This window comes from Petaurus breviceps, unplaced genomic scaffold, assembly GCF_028583685.1.
Source record: "Petaurus breviceps papuanus isolate PSGF00001 unplaced genomic scaffold, PetGlider_PUasm1.0 186, whole genome shotgun sequence".
Taxonomy (NCBI): Eukaryota; Metazoa; Chordata; class Mammalia; order Diprotodontia; family Petauridae; genus Petaurus; species Petaurus breviceps.
Genome location: NW_027185798.1, coordinates 21,597,630 through 21,622,169, shown reverse-complemented (window position 1 = coordinate 21,622,169; position 24,540 = coordinate 21,597,630). Strand labels below are relative to the sequence as shown.

The following is a 24,540-nucleotide window of genomic DNA, read 5'->3' as shown; positions in this document are numbered from 1 at the left end:
CTTTTTGGGGTGGAAGGGGAGGGACTCAGGCCATAAGAAAGGGGGCCAAGAGGCTGACATCTCGCTCTCTGAGAAAGCACAGATTGATCATGAAGAGAAAGGGAATTTGGGAATGCTTCTAGAATGACCTTAATTATCCCTTGAGAAGAAAACTCTCTGGGCTTTTTGAACCAAGGACTCAGGCTAATTTTAAGCACAGAACAATAGGACTGGCTTAGGGCACTGGCCCGCTTGGCCGCTTCCCTCCCATGGCTGCCCAGGTTCCCCAGACCAGCATGACCACAAAAGACAAGCCATCTATCTCTGTGGAGCCGCTTTCAAGGTTTTGCATGAAGCTTCAAAGTAAGGCCACATTTCCCTGGGTCAAGCAGATTAGAATGATTTCTAAAAGGAAAACCCACTAGTTTAGAATGCAGATGGGTCATAGAATTGGTGAGGAGGGAAGAGGAGGGCATGGGGAGCAGAGGACACAGCAACGTCTTGGGGGTCATCTAAATAAAGCCAAGGGGCTGCCTCACTGCTTCCCCCCTCTGGATTCCCATGGGACCCTCTTCCCCCACACCAAGCTCATGACATGCATTATTTCCCCCAACATGCAGGACAGAAGGGCAGTAAATGCAATCCCCAATCCCCCACTCCCAGCACATACATGTACAGAAGTGGCTGTAAACTCAGGTCCAAGGACCCGCCCGGCTTCCAGTCCATGCAGTCTTTAAATGGCTTTAGCTCTATGCTCCCTCCAGGCAGCTCTGAACCGCCCCCCCTTAAAGAACTGGATCCACATGGGAAGTGGGGAGACAGTTCTGCCTCCCTAAAGTGTCTTGGGATCACAGCTCAGTCCCTGGATTTAGCCTAGGACTGACTCACTCTCCACCCAGTTGTCCACTCCCCACCAAGGGACTCTGGCATTGGGTCATAGCCCCATCCTGGAGCTGTGAGTGCACACAAAGGCATGCCCCATTCTGGCGACTGAGTCACCCTTGGACCCAGGCTGCCTGCCAGGCCCAACTCCTCCCTGTGGCTCTGTATTAGCCAGACCAAGATACCTTCCCTGCTTCCCCCTCCTCTACCAATAAGCTAAATGAAGCTGGTTGGACCTCAGGATCTGCAATCCCAGAGGCCACAGAGAGTTCTCAGAGGGTAACCTGAGCTTACAGCCACATCAGTCTGTCCCCTTTGCCATCTCCTCCCCTGCAGCAGAGCAGGCACAAACTTGGGGAGCCATCTAGGCAGCTGAAAGGTCACTAGTGGCAAGTGGAAGTGGGCAAGGGAAGTACTTGCCCTGCCAGCAGGAGCCCAGGGGTTCACAAGCAAAGTCCCCTGTCAGCCTTCCCACCCGCCCCCAGCTGAATCCCTACAAACACACAGGCCAGGGGGAGAGACACGAGAGATTTTAAACAAGACTTCCCTTTTGCTCCCAGAAGGCAAATTTCGAAGAAAAGGCCATGGCCCTGCTGGCATGGAGAAGGCTGGGGGATCAGAGAGAATAAGAGAGGAAACAGAGGGGACGTCAGGGCTCAGGGGGGTCCGAGTTTAGGAGGCGGTCATCCTGGAGGCCAGGCCCTGCTGGGGTGGATGCTGTGGGCAACAAAGTAAAAAAAAAAAAAAAAAAGAAAGAAACCGAAGGGTGGGTGGCAAGGCTTCCAAAGTCCATTGAGAAACAAGGCCCAAGATGTCACACCTGGCTGGGGGAGGAGCAGCCTCTGGACTCCTGGCAGGAGAAGAGACAGTGGGCCTCTTCACAGAGACTTGGGTCTTCTCTTCCAACCACACTCGAGGGGCTCACATTGCTTTAAAGTGACCTTACCTCTAAACTCCTCGTTTTACACATGTGGAAACTGAGACCTGGAGAGATCATAGGATCATAGACTTTGGAAGTCATTTAGTCTAATATCCTAATTTTACAGATGAGGAAACTGAGGCCCAGATAGATCACAGGTTCACAGATTTAGAGCTGGAAGGGGCCTTAATGGTCATCTAGTTCAATCTTTCATGTGAAGAAAGAGGCTTGGAAAAATTCAGGGATTCTGATACTGCCACCACTCTGCTGCAGGCCTTCACCCCCTCACACCTGGACCGCTGCAAAAGCCTGCCGCTTGGTCTGCCCGCCAAGTCTCTCCCTACATTCAGTCTTTAAAGTAATTTGCCTAAAGCACAGATCCAACCATGTCACCCCCGTACTCAACTCTTCGATCAAATACAAAATGTTCCGCTTGGCATTCAAAGCCCTTCCTAACCTAGCCCCGACCGCCTCTCCAGTCTTCTTACGCCTTCCTCCCCACCACATAATCTTTAGTCCAGTGACGCCAGTCTCCTGGGTGGGCCACAAACAAGACCCTCCATTTCTTGCCCCAGGTCTGGAACGCACTCTCTCCTCATCGCTGCCGACTACTGCCTTCCCTGGCTTCCTTTAAGTCCCAACTAAAATCTTTTCTCATACGGGCAGCCTTCCCCAACCCCTCTTAATTCTTGTGCCTTTCCTCTAATGATTTCCTATTTATCCTGTATAGAGCTTGCTTTTTATATATTTGTTTGCATGTTGTCTCCCCTATTAGACTGTAAGCTCCCTGAGGGCAGGGACCATCCTTTACCTCTTTTTGTATCCCTAGCACTTAGCTCAATGCCTGGCATACAGTAGGTGCTTAATAAGTGTTTACTGCATTTAAGTCTAATATTTAAGTTTATAATGTTTCTTTTTCTTTTCTTGTTATGTATTTAAGTTTTAATATTAGTCTAAATTTCTTTTTAATGTTTACTGATTGGTTGCCCACTATCCCACTGCCAGTAAGTGGATGGAGTCTGCATTAGAACCTTGGACTTCCTGATTGCACCTCCAACACTCTACCCCCATGTCTTCAATAGCACCCCAAGACTGACGAGGTACAGTCAGTTCTGCTATAAAGTGACTTACCCATTCCCAAAGAGCACCTCACTCTGCAAAATCTTGCAATAAAAACCACAAAGCTCATGGAGGAAATGGGAGTAGGGGCACATTGTTCAAAAACTTCATCAGTGCCACAAAAATAAAAGATAGGAATCTAATGAAAACAGAAGCACCAATTTATACATGTTGGTTAAATGGTGAAGAAATACATGAATAGTATAATATATGATGGCCACAAGCCCAATGGGCAGGCCAAGGCCTAAGGGCTGAAGGAGGAGCTGCCAGCCAGCCTTCCCCCACTCACAGCTCCCATCGTACCCTCAGACAGGACAGACAACAACGGCCCTTCGACTCGACAGTTTGCTTGTAGAATCAGGCATCTGATGAGCTACCGAGAAGAGGGCAACTTTCTGTGTTTTTGAGTTTCTCATGGAGGAAATCTCAAAGAAGCAAACACGGAATCCAGGAGAGGTTTAAAACGTTCCCTCATTCATCATTCATACTGGAAAAAATCTTGAGTTTTCAGAGCACGAGTTATAGCAGAACTGACTGTGCTCTCTTCACCACAGCCCTCGGTAGGAGCTAGGATAAATATTGTTCTCAATTTGCAGATGAGGAAACTGAGGCCCAGAAAGAGGAAGTGACAAGGCCACAGTCACTCAGCCAGTAAGTGTCAGAGCTGGAACTAAAACCCAGCTCAGATCCAGTGGGAAGAGACCTCAGAGGTTAGTTCAATTCCTTCATTTTAAAGAGAAGGAAAATGAAGCGCGCCTAGGCAGAGAGACATCCAGAATCCTAGATCTAGAACCAGGAGGGGCTGAAGAGGCCATCTCGCCCAACTTCCTCATTCTAGAGATGAGAAAACTGGGGCCCAGGAAGATAAAATCACTTATCCCAAATATGCAGGTAGAAAAATGGCAGAATCAGAATCTGAACCCACATCCCCAGACTCCAAATACAGCTATCTCGGTCCTTGGTGTCTAGCTCCTTCTACTCTTGTAGAATTGTTAATCAATTACAGGATTTCAACGTTGGAGAGGACTTCAGAGACATGTGAATTCCCACTGAAACAGCTCTAAGGAATGGTTATCCAGACCTCCAAGGAGGAAGAGCCCTCCACTGTGCAAGGCAGCCCATTCCACTATGGGCCATGGATAGGAAGTTTGTTTCAAAAACAGGCCAACATTTGCCCCATTGTACCTCTTGTCTTCTGGAGTCAACATTACTCAATAAGAAACCAAAAGCTGCTTGCACTCAAAAAGGGAAGGAGACCCAGGATGGCAAAATGAACAATACCAGCAGGGCTTGTCTCTCTCTGTCTCTGTCTCTCTCTGTCTCTCTCTCTGTCTCTGTCTCTGTCTCTCTCTCCATCTCTCTCTCTCTCTCTCTCTCTTTCGCCTCCCCCCGCCCTTTCTCTCCTTTTCCCTCTCTCCCCCTTACCTGGCACAAATTCAATGAGCATTTACTAAGTGCCTACTATGTGGAAGGCAGAGAAGAGCTGTGATATTATATACAAAGGGTTGGCCTCAGAATCAAGGAAACCTGGGCTCCATCCTACATCCTAGCTGTATGACTCTGGACAGGTCACTTACTCTCTCTGGGCAACTCTCTGCAACTTTAAATAGAGAAGATGTGAGACACAATGGTAGAGGGCGTTTCCTTATATGGGAGTTTCCCTTCACCAAGGAAATCACAGCCTGATCTGCAAAACACTACACTAAGTACTAGAGATATAAAAACAGAAACAAAAACCTCACTGGGCAAGGGGAAGAGAGGCTTTTCACAGTCACTGCCCCAGATAGGTTTGATTCCATCTGCACAAACTGATCCTTCTACAAAGGGGTCGACGGAAGATATTCCATAGGAGTCAGAAGTCTAGGGTTTAAAACAATAAAATTAAAAAGTTAAAATACTGAGTTAAAAAACTCAGTTAAAACTTTTTTTTTTAAGTCCTTTTATTGAGTTGATAATTATACAAATAAGACCATAGATTCTGAGTTGGATCATTTTTACAGATGAGGAAACTAAGTTTCAGAGAAATTATGTGACTTGCCCAGGATCACACAGTTAATGTCTAAGGTGGAATTCAACCCAGGTTTTTTTTTTTTACTCCAAATCCAATGCCCTATTCACTATACCAATGACTTTTAAAAAAAAATAAAATTATATATCATAGGTAAGTATATTTATATATAAATTTATATTATATACTATTAATATATATTATAATATATATTTATATATAATTTATATTATATATTGTTATATATCATTTATATTTCTATATGTAAATGTAAATTATATCAATATATAATATGCAATGACACAAACTATCTCAAATTTCATATTCTCACAAAGATCTGCTTTCTTTCCCTGCCACCTTCCCTCCTCCTCCACCAAGAGAAACAATGTGTTACAAACACGCAGTCAAGCAAAACCAATTTTCTCATTGGCTATGTCTACAATAAGTCTCAATCTGCGCCCTGAGTCTGTGGAGCTGCTATCGGGAGGCAGGTGAAATGTTTCATCTTGAGTACTCTGGAGCTGTGGTCGGTCACTGAGTTAGAGTTCCTGTTGTTCAAGGCTATATACAAAGTTCTCCTGGTCTTGCTCAGTCCATCCTGCCTCAGTTTATACAAATATACAAGGCTGTATTCAATTTTCCTGCCTGCGCACTGTGGGGCCCGTTTGTGAATGGGCCATATGGAAAAAAAGCATTGTTTGGAAGAAGAGTCTGAGGTCTTCCTTATGGTAAAAAATGCTTTTCTCTACTGCAGTGATTCCAGGCCTTTCCTCTGAAATGACTGGCAGTGCCTACCTTCCTTAAATTCTCCTGTCTTGTACAACTTAGAGAGGGCTCTCCTGAAGGGTCATTCCTAACACCCAGTTCCATCCAGCTCTGATGAATGACTGAGCATGGCAGATGGACACGTCTGGTGCCTCCTGGGACCTGAGGACCCCTATAGCCCTAAAAGGGAAAGCCCAGGACACAGGCACGATCTCTGGGACCAAAGCTGTTATCCAGTTTTATTAGACATCTCACCTCCCACATCTTTCTTCTGCGAAGGGAGATGTGGTGGCCCATCTCCTCTCCGATTTCCTACTGCCCAGTTGATCAGCCTGAGCAGTGGAACCCAGGGCCCACACAGCCCCCCATCCTAACTTGGAGTGAGGGCACAGCAGAACTCCCAATTCCCCATCCTCCCATACCTCAGACTGTCACTGCTCCCCACTGACTATACTGAGTCATACAAGTCAGGGCTCTGCTCTGCTCTGGCCAAGGGGAAATCTCATTCTTCAGGGGCTTCTGGTTAGCCTGCCTGTAATGGTGATTATTTTTTTCCCAGAGAATGTGGGGAGTTAAAAGGCAGAGAAGGGAGGATTGAGCAGATACTTCAAATGCCAAGTTCAAAGGCAGGAAAACAGCTGGGGGAGGCTATCACCTTTACTTTCTTGGTCTGCCTCAGTTCTCTGGGATGGCTTTTTTTGGTTCATCAGCTGTCAGGTCAAGGGAACATAGCTGACCCTATAGGAAGAAGTTGAGGGACAAGCTGCCTCTTAGCCCGACACCTGAATGAGAACATTTTAGAGTTTCTCAGAGAGGGGTGGGAAGGGGAAAAGGGCTGGGGAATCATACTGTCAGCCAAGGAAGGAAGGGGAAAAGGACTTGGCACAGACACTGGCCCCTTCAGTCCTCTCCGGGTAGAACAGTACTCCCTGTCAGAGGGCCTGCCCTGCCCCCAACCCACCGAGGAACAGAAAACAGCAGAGACCCAACCAGCCATTCCTCCCAGGCTGGCCTCACGGAAGCAGGTGCGTTGGCGCGGCTTCCTGCTGCTGCTGCAGTGGCAAGAGGGGCCAGGCTTCTTCCTCCAGCAAAACAGCGGAGCCAGCTTCAGGCTGGAATCCCTGCCCTGCCCCACACACCATCCAGTCCCCATCAGCAGCCACAGGCCTCCTCCAGGAGAACAGAACAGAATCTCTCTCTCTCTCTCTCTCTCTCTCTCTCTCTCTCTCTCTCTCTCTCTCTCTCTCTCTCTCACACACACACACACACACACACACACCCCTCTCAGTCCCCAGTCTGTTGGCCAGAGGAGTGGGAGGAAAAGAATGGAAGTTAAGGAAGTGTACCTCCAAGTCAACTCACCTCCTTTTTCAAAGGATTGACTCTTTGGAAGACTCATTCCCATCACAAAGGAAACCCACTGTCATCAAGGGTAGCTTCCCCACGTCCCACCCCCATCCTGTCTCTCTGACCCCTTCTGGAATCCTGTACCCAGAAAGGGGAGGTCTAAGGGCACTTGTGGGGTCACAAGATCATAGCTCTACCACTGGAAGCTTGTCCAACCTCCTTATTTTACAGATGAGGAGACTGAAGCCTGGAGAAGGTAAATGGCTTGCCCAGAATCCATAACAATGAGAAGCAGGATTTGAACCAGGTCTTCCTATTCTAGGTTCTACAAATCATTTGGAAATCCCTTAGCTCCAACCCTCTCACTGTCCAAAAGACCGGTCCCTTTCAGCCCTTTGCCTCCACCGGCCCCCAACAGTGGGGGATTAGATTGGCAACAGCGGGCTCTTGTGTCAGGCCCCCAGCCAGCTCTTCTGCTCCTGAGGGGCCCCCTGCCCTTTGGTCTGAGCCATCTGCCTCTGTCTCATCAATGGGTGTGCTGGCAGTAGTATTATCACTGTGGGATAGAGGTATCTCAAGGACCTGCACTGGAAGAGGCCTAGGCTCTGGGTTCAGGGGCTTTCAAAGGAGCAGGATTTGAGAAGGGGGATTGGAACCTTACAGGCAAGGAGAGTCAGGGGCCTGGGTGAGTCCCAAGGCCCCTGGGGATGGGGAAGCTCAGTCTTCCCCCCTAGCTCTCCTTCAGGTCCCAGCATCATCTTAAGGCTTCCAGTCAGTTCAGAGGCAAGCCCCAGGGCCAGACAGGCAGGGCCAGACCACCCCAAGTCAACCCAAGGTCTAGGAGGGGGAAGACAAGGAAGTGTCAGACCACCCCCTTGCCCCACCCCAGAAAGGGCAGAGAGAGTAGTCAACTCCATGGCTTACAGTAACCCCTAGGACAAACCGGGACAGGAGGGGAGAAGCAAAACTGTCCAGCAGGAGAAGCATGTGGGTACCCGAGGGAGGCAGGAGTTTTGGGGGTGGGGGGCCCATGGAACACTCACCCGCATTGCCCTGCCCGGAGCAGCGGAGTCTCCTCTGTCTGCTCTGTTAAAGGCTCAAAATAGCATTGGCTGCAGCCCCGCCCCTGCCCCCCCCCCGCCCCTCCCGGCTGCCCTGGAGCTGCCTTACCCTGCTTGGAAGTGGTGGGCAGGAAGGCTCCAGTACTGAGGGTACCGGCTAGCATTGGGGGCAGCACCCAAGGGAGGGGCAGTATCTCATGGGGGTGGGGCTGGGGAAAGGGAGGCAGAGCTGGGACATGGGCACGGACAAGGGGCCAGCCTTTCCGAACACCCCCCTGGTTCCCTGACAGCTGCTCTGATATGGTCCCTAAAAATAGCAAGGAATGTGAGACTCCCGGCCACCGGCCCTCTGGCCAGGGGCGCGCGCGCGCGCGCGCGCACACGCACACGCACACACATACACACACACACACTCACACACACACACAAGCCCACACCATCTGCCCCTGTGCATCACAGCTGTAGAAAAGACAATCTCCAGCCACTCAGAATAGAAGGACGTTTGTATATAACACGTAACTACACTCGGACTCAATCAATTTGGCCCCAGAGGACGCGGATGTCACCATGTGATCTCATGATTACTAGCACGGATCTGTACACACACACGTGTGCACTCACACTCACACACGCACAGAACCACTGGAAAGCAGGGGATGAGGAGCAGGGCGGGCCCAAGCCTGGCAGACGGAGGAAATCATGTGAATTGTCTGGCTCAGGGAGATCTTCGCGGGCTTGCAGCCAGCACTGCACCTCTGAATGAACAGTCCTGCCCGCGGAGGGCCAGTCGGCACCCCAGGCCCACCGGCCACAGCCCCCCTCACTCGGACACTCAGCCCCACGGGTCACGCCTGGCTGGCACTTCTGCCCCAGAGGCAGATGTGGGAGGCAACGCCAAGGCAGGAGGGATGCCTCTGGTGGGGCACGGCCATGACCGGCGGAAGGCTTCACAGAAAAACACAAGCAGCCGACACTTCCTCCTTCCTCTCTCCAGAAAGAAGTCACCCAAGCAAAGGATCTCAGCACTGGAAGGGGCATCAGCGGGGCACAGGCTCAGACATCCAGGGGGCCTAAGAGTTCCTGAACAAGCCTCTCGTTTTACAGAGGAGGAAACTGAGACCCAGACAAGTTAAGGGACTCCCCGAGATCACATCGGTTGTAAGGAGAAGAAGCAGAATTCAAACTCCAGTCCTCAAACTCTTACTAGGATACCAGTGATCCCGTCCAATCCACTGCCCCGTGTATGAAGAGCTACAACAGCCTGGACTGGACAAGTGGCCAGCCAGCTTCCATGTGAGCGCTCAGGATGCAAATCTGTGAAATGGGTTTATTACTACACCTGTCCAGCAGCTATCCCAGGGCCGAAGGAGAGAACAAAGGAGACCAGGTGGTCTCTGAAAACTAGACTATCTTTGAAGATGAGTCTAAAATGACTTTTTTTTTAATCCAGCACTCAGAAAGGGGAAAAGGACGACTGCAAAGTTGGTAAGTAATTTCCAGGTTTCAGCACCAACCCCCCCCCAAAACAAAGTACATAAATAAAATGTCAATACCTTCGAAGGTGACCTCCACTGAGTGCTTTTTTTTGTCCCATTCTGAATGAAAAATTTTTCCAAAATCTAGCCCATATTTCCCCATCTTTTTTTAGGCACTAGCAATCATTTCTCCTCAGTCCCACTCCCCTCCCCACAATGAACCAGCCCTTGAAAGAAAGAAACCAACAAATGATTCATGAAACAATTCATTCTCGGGTGTCTTGTAACAAAGCAAAGTCAAGCATGTTTGAGAGTGTATGCCACATTCCACATCCATAGGCCCCATCCCACCTCTACTCAGGAAAAGGCATGTTTCTGTATTTGCTTCTCTAGTCTAAGACAGTTCATAATAATTCATTGGCATCTCACTGTCGGTTATTTTTTTTATTGTCATTGTCATTTATGTTTTTGTATATATTATTCTCATTTCAGCTTTCCTCACTCTGCATCACTTTCATATGATCATTCCCATGTTCCTTTGAATGTCTTATATTAGACAATAGTCTATCACACTCACATATCAGTTTGTTCAGTCATTCTTTAATTGATGGGCACCCATTTGGTTTGGGCACAGCGTGGAAGCCCAGTAGATAGAGCACCCAGCCTGGACTCAGGAAGATCTGAGTCAAACCTGGCCTCAGACACTCATAAGCTGTGTGACCCTGGGCAAGTCACTTCACCCTGTCTGCCTCAGTTTCCTCATCTGTCAAATGAACTGGAGAAGGAAATAGCAAACTACTCCTGTATCTTTGCCAAAAAAAAACCCAACCCAAATGACTGAACTACAATCCATTTTGTTGGGGTGGGGTTTTTGTTGCAACCACAAAAAGTACTACTATAAATATTTTATTACATAAAAGAACTTGCTTTCTATAATCAATCTCCTTGGGTTGTATGCGCAGAAGTGGGATTACTGGGTCAAAGATCTGAACAATTTATTGACTTTTCTAGTATAATTCCAAACTATTTTCCAGAAGGGATGAAGTAATTCACGTCACCAACAGCATATCAGAATACCCGTCCTTCCATAGTCTAGCCAGCACTGACTCCATTTTTTATCACCTTAGCCAATTTCATTTCCATGCCTTCTTTGAATAAGAAAGAAAAAGGAAGGAAGGAAGGGAGGGAGGGAGGGAGGGAGGGAGGAAGGAAGGAAGGAAGGAAGGAAGAGAGGAAGAAATAGAAAGAGAGGAGGGAGGGAGGGGAGGAAAGGAAGAAGGAAGGAAGGTAGGTAGGAAGGAAAGGAAGGAAGGAAGGAAGGAAGGAAAGAAGGAAGGAAGGAAGGAAGGATGGAAGGAAGGAAGGAAGGAAGGAAGGAAGGAAGGAAGGAAGGAAGGAAGGAAGGAAAACATAATACAACTTAGCTAAGGATTAATTGCCTAGAAAAGATGGCAAAAAGAGGGACCTGCTCCGAATATCAGGTTAACAAGTCTGTACTTCATTTGGTTGTCAATGGGGAGTAATTAAAGATGTTTGAGTAGGGGAGTAATAAATTCTGTGCATCAGGAAGCCCTTTTTGGCAGATGTAAAGTATGGATTGGAAAGGGAAGAGGCTGGAAACAGGAAACCCATTTAGAAGAGTGCTGCCACAATTGAAAAGCCATTATGAGATGTTAGCGATTCCCTGCGTGGAGGGGTCTTTAATCTTGTTTGTGTCCCAGACCCCCTGTCAGGAGATCTGGCAAAACTAACGGACCCCAAATCCTTCTCAGAATAACTGTTTTAAATGCGTAAAATAAAATACATAGGATTATGTTATGCTGAAATGGAATTATCAAAAAGAATTTTAAAATAAGTTTAAAGACCCTAGGTTAAGAACCTGTGCTCCAGGTCAAAGATTAGAAGGTTGTGGGGGACAGAGGAGAATCCTGAGTTTTGTAATGGAGACCTTGGGGAAGATGGCTGCCCTAATGCCCAGTGCTCTTTGACCCTCTTCCTTCAGACCTGGTGTCCAGTCGGTAGAAGGACCCAGATGGAGATCACATGTAGAGATAACATTTACCTCAATAAGTCACTTGGGGTAAGGAGGCAAGACCCAAGGCCAGCATAAACAAAATTACACCCAAGATCATAGAATCATACATTTAAGAGCTGGAAGGTAGCTTAAAATGCCATCCACTCTAACTCTCTCATTTTACAGATGAGGAAATTAAGGCAAAGCAAAGTTAGGTGACTTGCCCAGAGTCACACAGTTAGTGGAAACCAAGCCCAGAGTGCTATCCGCACCTCATTGTGTCAAGAATTGTCTTATCCACTAAAAAAGAAACTTGGGGAGACCTTGAAGATTGAGGTGCTCAGGACCTACATGGAGTCTAGGCTTGAAATGTGCCCAAAGCATTACCTTGGGATCTCATCCTAATGTCACCTCGAGCATAAAGATGCAGGTCAAAGTTAATATAATGCACATCCTATTGGACTCGGTGGGGGAGGTAATTTTGGCCCAATCATTGGCCCATCATCCCTCAAAGACTATAAGAAGCCCAATCACCCATGGTGCACCATTGAGGAGGGCATTCAGATTGCCTGGTAGACTAGCTGTATCATGAGCCTAGCTCACCCAGGGGACAATGATACTCCCTTCATGAATACTGCCTTCCACAAAATTAATTAAAATACCTTTCTATCAGCCATTAGGTAGGGGACATGAAACTAGGGGAAACAGCCTTGCATCTAGGGTTAAATGGAAAACATGAAGGTAGGGACAAGAAAGGCATGGATGGAATATGTCTGGGGCAGGGAGGAGCCATTAGTCTGAGTAAAAGGGCAGAAAACCTGGTATTTATTTATCCTTTGGCTATTGGATTTTGGTGTCCCAAAGGAAAAGACAGATGGGAAGCCCATCAAATTGCTTCTGAACCTATATAGTCAAGAATGGGGAGAGGGGCTCAAGGGAGAAGGCAGAAGAGCTGGGAAAGCTGGCACCTGGAGGCCATTGCCTCTACCTTCTACATGCTAAACTGAGGTCCATCCCACCACTCCACTCCCTGCCCCCAATGCTGGGGCTGATGGGAAGGCTAAGGTTTCTTGGAAATTGAGAAGATCTTGGAGCCCCTTTCCCCCCTACATGGGAACTGAAAGCCCTTCCCATTGTTATCTTAACAGCTGCTGGACACAAGGTTCAGAGGTTACTCATTGCTGGGAATAATCCCAAATTATTTTGTGAGTCACCTGCCTGAATTAGGGGATACAGGAGCAACAAAGCTGAAGGGGTGCTAGCCTTGTTAGGCCCTGGACTCAATTGGCTATCATTTCCCCAGAGTCTGATAACTAGGTCACCCTATGTGGGCTCCTTTGTCCAAGAAAGTCTAAGCCAGGCGTGGGGAACCTACGAGGGCATATGTGGCCCTCAAGTGAATCTAAGTTTTACAGAACAAATCCTTTTATTAAGGGGATTTGTTCTGTGAAATTTAGATTCAGTCAAAGGGCCGCACTTGAGGACCTAGAGGGCCATATGAGGCCTCGAGGCTACAGGTTCCCGGGCCTCACCCCTGGTCTATGTTGTTACAGTGAGGTGAGGTAGGAGAGAACTAAGAGGGAAAAGTGGAAAGAACACTGGCTCTGGAATCCAAAGGACCTGAGTTCAAATTCTGTCTCTGACACTATGTGACCTTGGGTAAGTCACTTGATCTCCATGTGCTTCTATCTCTTCATCTTTAAAATGAAAGGGTTGGACTTGATGGCTGCCGAGGTCCCTTCCAGCCCTAGGTCTATGATTCTAGACAATTTTTTTTGAGCCTCGGTATCCTCATCTATAAAATGGGTGGAGTGGGGTGGACTGGATGGCCTCTGGGGTGCCCTCCAGCTCCAGCTGAGTTCCTTTGCACACCAATAGCCACAAGCAAGAGAGGAAAGGCTCTGGCAGCCACAAGGGTGCTGACCCTCACTGCCTCCCCACTCAACTCACTGATGTGGCCGCTGTGAGAGAATGATGAAACTGTGGATAATGACGGATTACCAGGGCCTGTCCACAGTTATCCCAAATGTGGTCGGTCTTTCTAAACAGTGTGACTCCAGGGAATGGAATGCCATCCCAGACCTGGCCAACTCTTTCTTTCTCATACCCCTGTGCCCACCACCACCCAAAGCAGCTTGCTGCCCAGCCAAGGTCAGAGTTATCAGGGTCAACACTTCCGTCCTGGCCCTCCCTCAAATGATGCCACAATCCAGTGAGATGAGATCAGGCAGCCTCTGGCTGGCCCCAAGTTCCACCACCCTTGTTCAGGGTGATCTTACCCTCACCGAGTGCAACAAGGGGCTGGTACCTCAGCTCCTTGTAGGCCACAAGGGAAGCTGGGAGTGGGGAACAGACCCCCCATTTTGGAAGTCCAAGGGCTAGCCATTCCAGTGACAATTTAGGGATGCATTGGTTTGTGGCCCTGAGCAGTCCTAATCACAGGCAAAAAGAATTACTTCTAGCAACCCTGATCAACAAAACAGAGGCCTTTGACTTTTGACTATAGTACATCCTGCACCGCAAATACCAGGTAACACATAAAGCTAGCATCTTTGAATGGGCTCCCAAAGAGCTGGAAACACTAAAAATGGTACAGGCACAGGTCAGGCTGTTTGCTCTCCATGGCTCTATGACCCCTCAGATCTTGGAATCTATGTGGAAAGAACACTGACTTAGGGCGGGTAGGTGGCACAGTGGATAGAGCACTGGAGTCAGGAGGACCCGGGTTCAAATGTGACCTCAGACACTATGTCCTTGGGCAAGTCACTTAATCCCGATTGCTCCACCCCCCCAAAAAAGAAAGAATACTGCTTCTAGGCTCAAATCCCACTTCTGATGTTTTACTACGTGCCCTTGGGTAATTCACTTAAACTCCCTAGGGCCTCAATTTCCTTATCTGTAAAGTGAAAGAATTAGACTAGCCTAAGACTAAGGTTATTTGTGTTGACCATCAATATACCATGCTTAGCCAGCAGCAGCCTGCCATAGAGGAACAGCAGAATTGCCATTAGGGACTCTGGACCAAGTCTTTCATTCTGAGAAGTAGCTGCTGGCCTGCTACTGGGGCCTAATGGAAAAGGAAATGTTTACAACGGGTCACCAGTTCACCATCACAGGGTGGATACTGTCTAATCTGACATCCCCAGGGACAGAAAAAAATCTCAGGGAAATCTAACACTAACCAGAAATTCAGCACTGAGGGGCACATGGCACCAGTCACTGGCATCAGCAGGTTACCCATCTGCCCCAATTAATGCAGACCACGGACCCTCCCCTCCTAAAGCCCAGGTATCCATCTCCTCTGGCTCAGAGGTCCCTTCTATGAAGACCTTACTCAAAACGGGTGGGAACAGACCCAGCTCACCAATGGGGTCACCCAATAGCATGGCTCCATATGGAGTCCTCAGTTCCCAGAGACACCAATTAAGACAGGAGGAGAGTAAGATACCAGTGGCCAGAATTCCAGGCTGTGCAGATGGCCCCTCCTCTCAGTGTGGAAGGAGCCCTGGCCAGCTGAAATTGTATTATATTCAGGCTCATGGGCAGGAGGGAGTGCATTAGCTGTTCATTAGTGGTCAAGGCAATGGAGAGCAGAGGACAGGCATATACAAGGAAGAGACATTTGGGGAAGTGATTTATGGGTGTAGAAAAGGTCACTTCAACTTCATGAGCCTGTTTCTTCAACTGTAAGATGGAGTTGGCCTTGATGACCTCAAAATCTATGATCCCGTGAACCCTATGTACCCCACCCTGGCTGAATGTGCTTATGAGAAAACTGGACACAGGGAGGGGGAGGGAACCAGCATTTGAGAAGTGTGCCAGGCCCTGTGCTAAGTGCAATATAAATATCCCATCTGACAGGACAAGGCGGTCATGCCAATGTCTGAGTTCAACAGCAAGGCCTTCCTTTGACTCTTGATGATTTAGCCTCAGCTGAACGCCCCTAGACTGTCAATGACCATAATGGTCACTTCAGTCTCAGAGGCTTGGGATTTCAGAGCAACCAACCAGTTATGTGTTGGCTGGTGTGTCCCATCAGCCCTCAGTCCCCCTACAATGGGCATGTGCACACCATCATGTACGCTGACACCCCTTCTGGGTTTGGGTTTGCCCTCCCAGCCTGCCAAGCCGATTCAGATAAAAATATGACAGGGTTCCCGACTGCATTCTACATCAAACTGGCACTACCTAAGGCACTGCCCCTGACTGGGGGCACGAGTTCATACCAAAGAAAACTGAATCCTCATCCACATCCTGTGCTCAAACCGTAGGCGTCTCCCAAGGGTCCATCTGGTCCCCTTCCGTTTCCCTCTCCCTGTGGAAATGGCCCTCTAGCAGGGTCACTGATAGTCTCTTGATTTTCTCAGTTGTCATCCTTCTGGACCGCTTGGCAGTATCTGACACTATTGATCGCGGCCCATCTGTGGACACTCTCTTCTTGGGTTTTCGTGACTGCTCTGAGGTGATTCTCTCTGCCCGATTCTTCCCCGTCTCCTCTTAAGGCTCATCCTTCATATCCTGCCGCCTGGGTGTCCCCCTGGGCCCCGTCCTCTTGTCTCTCCACACTCAGTGATCTCACCAGCTCCCAAGTATCTGCTGTCTTTATGTAGATGACTCCCAAGTCAGTAAATCTAGCTCTGACTCTCTACCTCTGTCTCTGTCTGTCTGTCTCTCTCTGTTTCTGCTGTCTCTCTCTCCCTTGGTTCTCTCTGTCTGTGTCTGTGTCTGTCTCTCTGTCTGTCTCTCTCTGTTTCTGCTGTCTCTCTCTCCCCTGGTTCTCTCTGTCTGTCTCTCTCTGTGTCTGCTGTCTCTCTCTCCCCTGGTTCTCTTTGTCTGTCTGTCTGTCTGTCTCTCTCTGCCTTCTTCTCTCTTGCACCACACCCCAGACCCCCTTCAGCTCCAGTGTCTGCTGCCTCCAAACACCTGTTAACATCTCCACCCGGATGTTCCATGGGCATCTCAAACTCAGCATGTCCAAGACAAGACCCATTCTGCCCCACCCCCCTCTCCTCTACACACCTCTTTTCCTAACTTCCCTATTTTTGTCAAGGGCCCCATCCTTCCACTTCTGAAGGTGTGCAGCCTTGACTATTCACTCTCATTTACTCCCGACGCCTCAGTAACCAGTTAGTGCCGAATCTTACCAATCACCCTCCTCGGCATCACTCCTCTCCATCCCTTTTTCCCTCTACTCACACACAACTATCTGTTCAGGGCCTCATCACTTTTTCACCTGATCTATGTGACAGCCTCCTAATTATTCCCTCTGAATCTCCCATCATCAATTCATTCTCCACACAGCCCACAAATTAAGATTCCTAAAGTGCAGGTCTGAACATGTCACTCTCCTGCTCAAGAAGTCCCACTGGTGAGGCATTGAGGTGGCAGGGTAATACAGCCCTAGGTCTGGAGTCAGGAGGATCCGAGTTCAAATCTGGCCTCCAGATATTTACTAGAGGCATGACCCTGGGCAAGTCACTTCACCCTGTTTGCCTCAGTTTCCTCATCTGTAAAATGAGCTGGAGAAGGAAATGGCAAACTTCTTCAGTATCTCTGCCAAGAAAGCCCCAAATGGGGTCACGAAGAGTAGGACATGACTGAAATGACTAAATGACAATAAAGTGTGTTGAGGGGGAATTTTCCACAGAGAGCACGGTTTCTGATGTCTTATCTCTTCCTGCTGAAAGGAGGCAGAATCCAATGGCAGTGAAATTTTCCACAGATCAATTTTTCTACAGGTCATTTCTTTGCATGGGATAAAGGCTTATGACCTTCCAGAGGAGAACCTGGTCACTTTGCCCCCCAAAGCTCTCCTGGGCAGGCCTGAACACCTGCTTACCTTTGCCCACCCCAGAGCCGGGGCTCTCTCATTCTTTGGTCGGCTGTTATCAGTCCCTCCATTCAACACCCAGTGGTGACTGGCCAGTGACTTCCTCTGCCCTAGCCCTGACACCTCCACCAGACAGACCGATACATTAGGGGACAAGAGAACAGGGCCCAAGAGAGGGAGTTGCTTGGGTGAGAATGTGGCAAAAAGGGAAGGCAAACCTGAGAGCAATCAGCTCCACTGATACAATGAATTCTTTCCTTTCCTTTGATTGACCTCAGGGGACAATGAAGCAATGTAGGATGGGGAAGAGGTAGCAGATGGGAGTTGGAGGACCTTGGTTATTCTGGGTTCTGCCCCCTACCCAAGGTCACAGGAGGCAGTAAGTCACTTGGGCTTTTCATGTCTGAGTTTCCTTATTTATAAAACAAAGGAATTGCATTAGACAGCCCCTATGGCTAGTTCTAAAGTCTATGAACCAATGACTAATGCGAAAATAAATTCAATATGAATGTATATGTAAAACCTATATCAAATTACACACTGTCTGGGGGGAGGGGAAGATGGGAAGAAAATTTGGAATTCAAAATCTTATAGAAGTGAATGTTGAAAACTAAAAATAAATAAATATATTTTAAAAATGAATAAAGTCTATGAACCAATGACTTGGATTCTGATCTCAGTTTTGCTTAATACCAGTTTCACTTGGGTAGGACAGTCCCTTGATTTTATCATCTATGAAATGAGGGCCTGGGCCAGATGACCTCAGATCCCTTTACACTATAAATTCTAGGCTCTTACTAGACTCTGGCCCATGTTCCCTCTATCTTGCAACACAAGAATATGGTGAAAGACTTTGTTAAATGCTTTGCTGGGATCCAGAAATATTGTATTTACATCATCTCCAGGATGTATCCGTTTTGTAACCCTATTAAAAAAGGAAATGAGGTTAGTCTAGCAGGACTAGAGACCTTTAGAGAGACAGCGTGGGGCACTGTGGGAGTTGAAGTCAAGAGAACCAGGCTTCAAATAAAAACCAGTTCTGGCCCTGACACCTCTGTGACATAGAACAAGGCGCTGCTTCCTTCTCTTTTGTAGAGACAACCATACTGGCATACCCAGGATGACTGCTAGCGTATGTTTTTAGATATGCTTTACTAGGAAAGACTGCTCAAAAAGGTGTCTTTTAATTACATTCATTAGTTCAGGGGAAAAGTCAGCACCCTGAACTTATCACAACCCTCCTGACTCACTGCCTAATTACAAAGTAACAAAAGGTGTGAAAGCCTTCCTGAAAAACAAGCCTCCCCTAATCAAGCTTCCCTTAATGGGCTCCATGTAAGGCCTATTCATGGATAGGGAAGATCTTATATCCCAGTAACATTACACCCTTCAAATAAGAAGATTGAAGAAAGAAAGAAAGAAATAAAACAAGAAGATTGAACCAGGGGGTCTCTGTGGCCCCTCCAGCTTAGAACCACAACACCAAAGATCCCTCAACCTCCCCAGGCCTCAGTTTTCTTCTTTATAAAGTGAAGGAATTGGACCAAACGGCCTCTGATTTTCCTTCAAGCTCTAGAACTAGGATCTTAAGACTTCTTTATTGCTTGTGTCTCCTGCCTTCATGTCAGTTGTCCCTTCTTGCAGCCTCAAATATGCTTCTCTTAATCTGCTGTGGGTTAGAAAGTTTCCAACCCAATCTAGTAGAATTTTATGTGAGCTAATAGCAGGGGAGAAGCAAGGGCCTGAGGCGCTTTCCAGTGAGGACAGTACAAGAGTTTCAGGATGTTGCAACATCTGCTCCAGATGCTCGGAAACCATCTTGGCTGACCTAGTTCTCAATTAAACATACTTCAGCTAATCTGAGAGTGCTCAGAAAGTGACCTCTGGATGAGCAAGGTGTTACAATATTTATACTGAGCCCTGATGGTATCACTCCTTGTTCTTACAATGCATTGGCCCTACCAGCTGGTTAGATGGTCCCCTTCTTCAAAGGGTTGACACCAGAGAATTACTTTAGGCTTTGCCCCTCTGGGCCTCAGTTTCCTCATCTGGAAAAGTAAAGGACTGGATTAAAGGTCCTTCCAGATCTAAATCTATGAACTTCAATCCTGCAATTCTACCTCCCCTCATCCAGAGGATAGGTATCTTCTCTCATTTGCCATCCATGTACACAAAGCTGACCCTTTAGATAAATTCCTGACTGTCACAGTGACAGCTCTCAGATCTCATCAACAGCAGAGTCCTGCCTTCACTGTCTGCCTCCTCAAATCAGTCAAAACTAGTGGTTCCAGGGAACCCTCATGGGGCACTTTCCTGTCTTAGCACCCAGATGACTCCTCTGACACTGAGCAGAACAAGCCTTAAGATAATAACAGACTCAAAGCTGGGAGGGTCCTTAATGGTCATCTCATACAGCTTCCCAGATGAGCAAGAGAGGACCAGAGAGGTTAGGTTAGTCTCCCAATGTCACAGGTTGGAGGTGACTCCAGGGAGGTTTCAGGTCCTCTGATTCCAGATCAGACTCTTCTTTCCCATTCCAAACTCCTCATCATCCAGGCATTCAAGGGTCTCCATCATCAAGCCCTCTCTTCTGTCTCCCACCACTCCCCAAACTGAACCACTCCCTCCATTTGGTTCAATAGGTCTCTTTATGTCCCGTGCATGGTCTATTCACTTTACCCTCTGCCTAGGAAACTTTCTCCTCTTCTTCCTCATTCCTTCACTTATCTAAGCCCTAGTCATTCTTCCAGCCTCCTTCAAGGGGCTTTTCCCAACAATGATAGTCAACACTGACCTCTAGCTTTCTTGAACATCCCCTGCACTCATCTACACTGGAATCACAACAAGCCTGCATCTCCCTTCTATTAGTCCTGGCTTGGCTGCTTCTGACCTGTGTGGCCTTTGGTAAGTCAGATACTGCACACCTCTGGGCCTCAGTTTCCTTATCTGGAAAAGCAGGGACTAAAAGTCCTTCCAGATCTAAATCTATGAACTCCAAGTCCTAGTATTTAATATTTTTGAAATGTTTTTTGGACTGGTCATTGGTACGGTAAACTCCTTGTAAGGAAACTGGGTGGCTAGATGGTACGGTTTACAGAGCACTGGACTTGGAATCAGGAAGATTCGTCTTCAAGAGTTCAAATCTGACCTCAGACACTTACTAGCTGTGTGACCTTGGACAAGTCACTTCACCTGTTTGCCTCAGTTCCCCATCTATAAAATGGGCTAGAGGAGGAAATGGCAAACTACTGCAGTATCTTTGCCAAGAAAGGCCCAAATGGGGTCATGAAGAGTCAGAGACCACTGAAAAGACTGAGCAGCAGCAAGGAATTCTCTCTGCCAATTTATATTAGCACCTTGGGTATTGCTAGCCCTAGAGCTGTTGGGGGCAGGGGACACTAAGACATAAAATGACTTGCCCAGGATCATACCCCTGTATATATCAGGACTTAAACAGCCCAAGGACAGCTCTTTACCATTAACCCTTGAGGCCTCACTCCTCTCTCTTAGTGGTTATAAACTTTGTTTCCCCAATGGCAGAGAAATAAGAATATTCACAAAACACTGAGATGCATCTTAGGTATGTGGAAAGAGAGCTGGTCTCTGAATTAGGAAGACCTGGGTTCTGTTACATTCTGGCCAGATGACCCCTTACCAAGGGATCCATGCCACAAACAAGGTGGAGAACCTCTGATTCAGACCATCCCTCATCAGTTATGAATCCTACACCCTCTCCTCCTTTACCGAGAGGTGAAGTCACTCCATTTCTCGGTGCCCTAGGTAACTCTCCAAGACTCTAAATTGATGTGCCAATTAGACCAGGAGTTCTATATTTTGTATTTTTTGAGGGCAGCTAGGTGGCTTTGGAGGCAGGAAGACTCATCTTCCTGGGTTCAAATCCAACATGACATACTTACTAGCTGTGTGACCCTGGGCAAGTCACTTCACCCTGTTTGCCTCAGTTTCCCCATATATAAAATGATCTGGAGAATGTAATGGCAAAGCACTCCAGTATCTTTGCCAAGAAAACCCCAAATGGAGTCACAAAGAGTCAGACGTGATCGAAATGACCAAACATTGTATTTTTATTTATTTTGTTAAATATTTCCCAATTATATTTTAATCTGGTTGGGGTTGCACTCAGGAGTATCATGCACTGTAGGCTGTAAACAGAGACATTTCTGCTCCATGCTAACCCCATGAGATAAGTAATGCAAATCTCACTATCCTCATTTTACAGGTAAGGAAACTGAGTCACAGAGCAGCAGAGGAGGGTTCCAATTTAGGCCTTCTTGATTCCAAATTCTGATTCCTCTGACCAGTGAACATATTAGGAACGCTGGGGCCTGAGAAGAAACCTATGGATTCAATATAAGGCATTTCCAATGCGTGCCCCTAGCTATACCAGGAACAATGCCTGAGGCTTTACACTGGGCCTGCTGATGCTTGGTTGAAAGGCCTACTACTCACTTGCACTTTGGGATTTCAGAAGCTCAAGAAGACACAGAATTATAACACTCAGAAGAGAGATCTACTAAGTCAGAGGTTTGTGCCATGGATCCCCAGCAGGCCAGTAAAGCCTATGGACACATTCTCAGAATAATATTTTTTAAGGGTATAAAATATATAGGTTAACAAGGTATTGAATTATATTGATATAAAGAAATGCTTTTTTCACACTTGAGCTCATGAACCCCCCCCCTGAAATCTATTCACAGAGGGGCCTGTGGACCCTAGGTTAAGGACCCCAGGGATAAAGGAAGCCTACAAAGCTAGCCATGACTTCAGTTTAGACAGACACCGAGCTGGGGAGCCTTACTGAGGAAGGGTGGTGTTCAGCAAACATATAAGATAGCAGACTAATTATAAGCTGTCCCATACCAAACGGTCCAGAGACTGGGCAACAAAACAAACTCGGGGGAAGAAGGCCTTGGACGATTCACTGGGACCACCAGAGAGGAATCAGCCAGACTCCCTGATGAGCAGAAGGAAGAGAGACACAAGAGACAGCTAGGTGGCGTCATAGTGCATAGGATGCCAACCTTGGAGTAAGAAGACTCCTCTGAGTTCAAACCTGTTCTCACTTACTAGCTGTGTGACCCTGGGCAACTCATTTAACCCTGTTTGCCTCAGTTTCCTCATCTGCCAAATGAACTAGGGAAGGGAATGGCAAACCACTTCAGGATCTCTGCCAAGAAAACCCCCAATGGGGTCACGGAGAGTCTGACTTGATTGAGCGACAACAACCAGTTGTAGAATGTCTGGGCTCTGAAGGGGATGTTTCAAGTGAGGGAGACTGCAGATCCTGCAACCCAAAAGGAACCTTGCATCAGACACCGGGAGGGCTCAGCGGGTCTGTCTGCCTTGTATCCCCAGCACTCAGAACAGTGCCTGGCACTAAATGTTTATTGATGGACTGAGCCCAGAGATAGCTCCTGCCCTGCCCCCAGCTCCAGCTGTGGAGACCCCAACACAGACTACTGGTGTCAAACCCAAATGGAACCTGGGGCCACTAATCCATACATAAGGATTCCTGGGGATTGCACACTGACTTGGAAAACCACATAACATTATTTATGTCTTTTTATTTTATTTGATATATTTTCACTTTATATGTTTTTACTTATTTTATATTTTTATTTTATGTATATTTTTATGTATTTTTATGTTGTTAAGAATTTCCCATAAATCTGGTTCAGGCTGCAGGTGAGAGGGACCATTTGACCACTCTGATACAGAGATGATACTAGTGGATGAGAAGGCCCTAAGGCCAGCCTGGGTCATCTAGGAGCCCAGGTTGGGGAATGCATCCCCAAGGGTCTGAGGATAAGCCTCCCCCACCCACCATTCCAGATTTCTGTTGAGAACAGGCCACCAGGACCGCCCAGTCAGTTTCCAAACCAGGCTATGAAGCTGTGATTACACATGTTGACAGGTGGATATGTCCATTATCATTCTACATGGGTCCATTTTCTGTTTTTGCTGCTCATGGGGTAGAGAAAAGAGGGCTTGATTTGGAGTCTGAGGATCTGGGTTCACATCCTAGTATTGCCACTAACTACCCAGGTAACCTTGTGCAAGTTGGCTAATCTCTGCATCTCAGTTTCCTCATCTATAAAATGAGGACAGCATGACCTCCAGGGTCCCTTCCAACTCAACAGCCAAGATCCGAGACACACAGAGCATTTGCTTGTGTCTGCCAGGTCCCAGCTAAGCACTAGGGGTTACAGATACAAACAAGACAGTCCCTGTCCTCAAGGAACCTACATTGTAATGGCAGAAGACAACACATCAAGGGAAAGGAGGAAGGGGCGAGGGTACATGGCATGGGGTGAACATGGCTGGGGAGTGTGGCATGGCGCTCCAGTCTAGATGAGAGGAAAGCTCGCCTCTCAGATCTGAGTGCCCCAAGGGGCAAGAGCCCTCGCCTGTACTGATTCGCTTATATGTGAATGGCATGCATGTACTCTTGCTACAATCTGCTAGCTAGGCATTTGTTTATTATCAAGTATCCGGTTAAGCATGTGCCTTTTCTGTATGTTCATATAATAGGGTCTGTTCCCTGCTTTAGAAATGTAGTCACTGAAGTGGCTTAAATATTTACTGTTCATCGTCCAGTTGTATCAATCATGTCTGACCCTCCACGATCCCATTTAGGGTTTTCTTGGCAGAGAGACTAGAGTGATTTACTATTTCCTCCTCCAGCTTATTTTACAGATGAGGAAACTGAGGCATATAGGGTCAAGTGACTTGCCTAGGGTCACACAGCTAGTAACTGTCAGAGGTCACAATTCAGGTCTTCCTGCCTCCAGCACCAGCACTCCGCCCACTGCACTACGTAACTGCCCTTTAATTTACCTACAGAGTCTGTTTAACTAGGTTTGTTTCCTTAAAATAGGTAGGCGATTATGATTTGTTTAACTAAGTTTAACTTTTACAGCATAAGAGGATGTACGAGATTACTACATGTCAAAAATTCCTTCTCTGTCTGACATAATTTTTGTCTATAAAGAGCCTCACTAGAATCCTAATCTTTGTTCAGGGTTATTTTTCTACCTTCTGAACTTGTCTGTGATTAATCATAATAAACCTTGTTTTTTTCCGCATTGTGGAAGATCTCTCTGGCAGCAGTAACCTACCC

General features: G+C 47.4%; 1 protein-coding gene across 9 annotated transcripts in view; it reads right to left on the bottom strand.

The window, feature by feature from the left end:
* Positions 1-24,540, bottom strand: part of MYO18A (myosin XVIIIA) — a 151,764-nt gene that overhangs the window by 88,651 nt on the left and 38,573 nt on the right. Inside the window, exons 1-2 of one of the 9 annotated variants that reach the window (XM_069089768.1) lie at positions 8,063-8,129; positions 1,411-1,578 (exon numbers count right to left, since the gene is read on the bottom strand). The exons of 7 other annotated variants lie outside the window; for them this stretch is intronic. In XM_069089768.1, coding sequence (XP_068945869.1) covers positions 1,411-1,447 — 37 coding nt within the window. In that variant the 5' untranslated portion in view covers positions 1,448-1,578; positions 8,063-8,129. Of the gene's footprint in view, positions 1-1,410; positions 1,579-8,062; positions 8,130-24,540 lie in introns of those variants that run through there. One more of the 9 variants, XM_069089769.1, reaches the window with a different exon arrangement.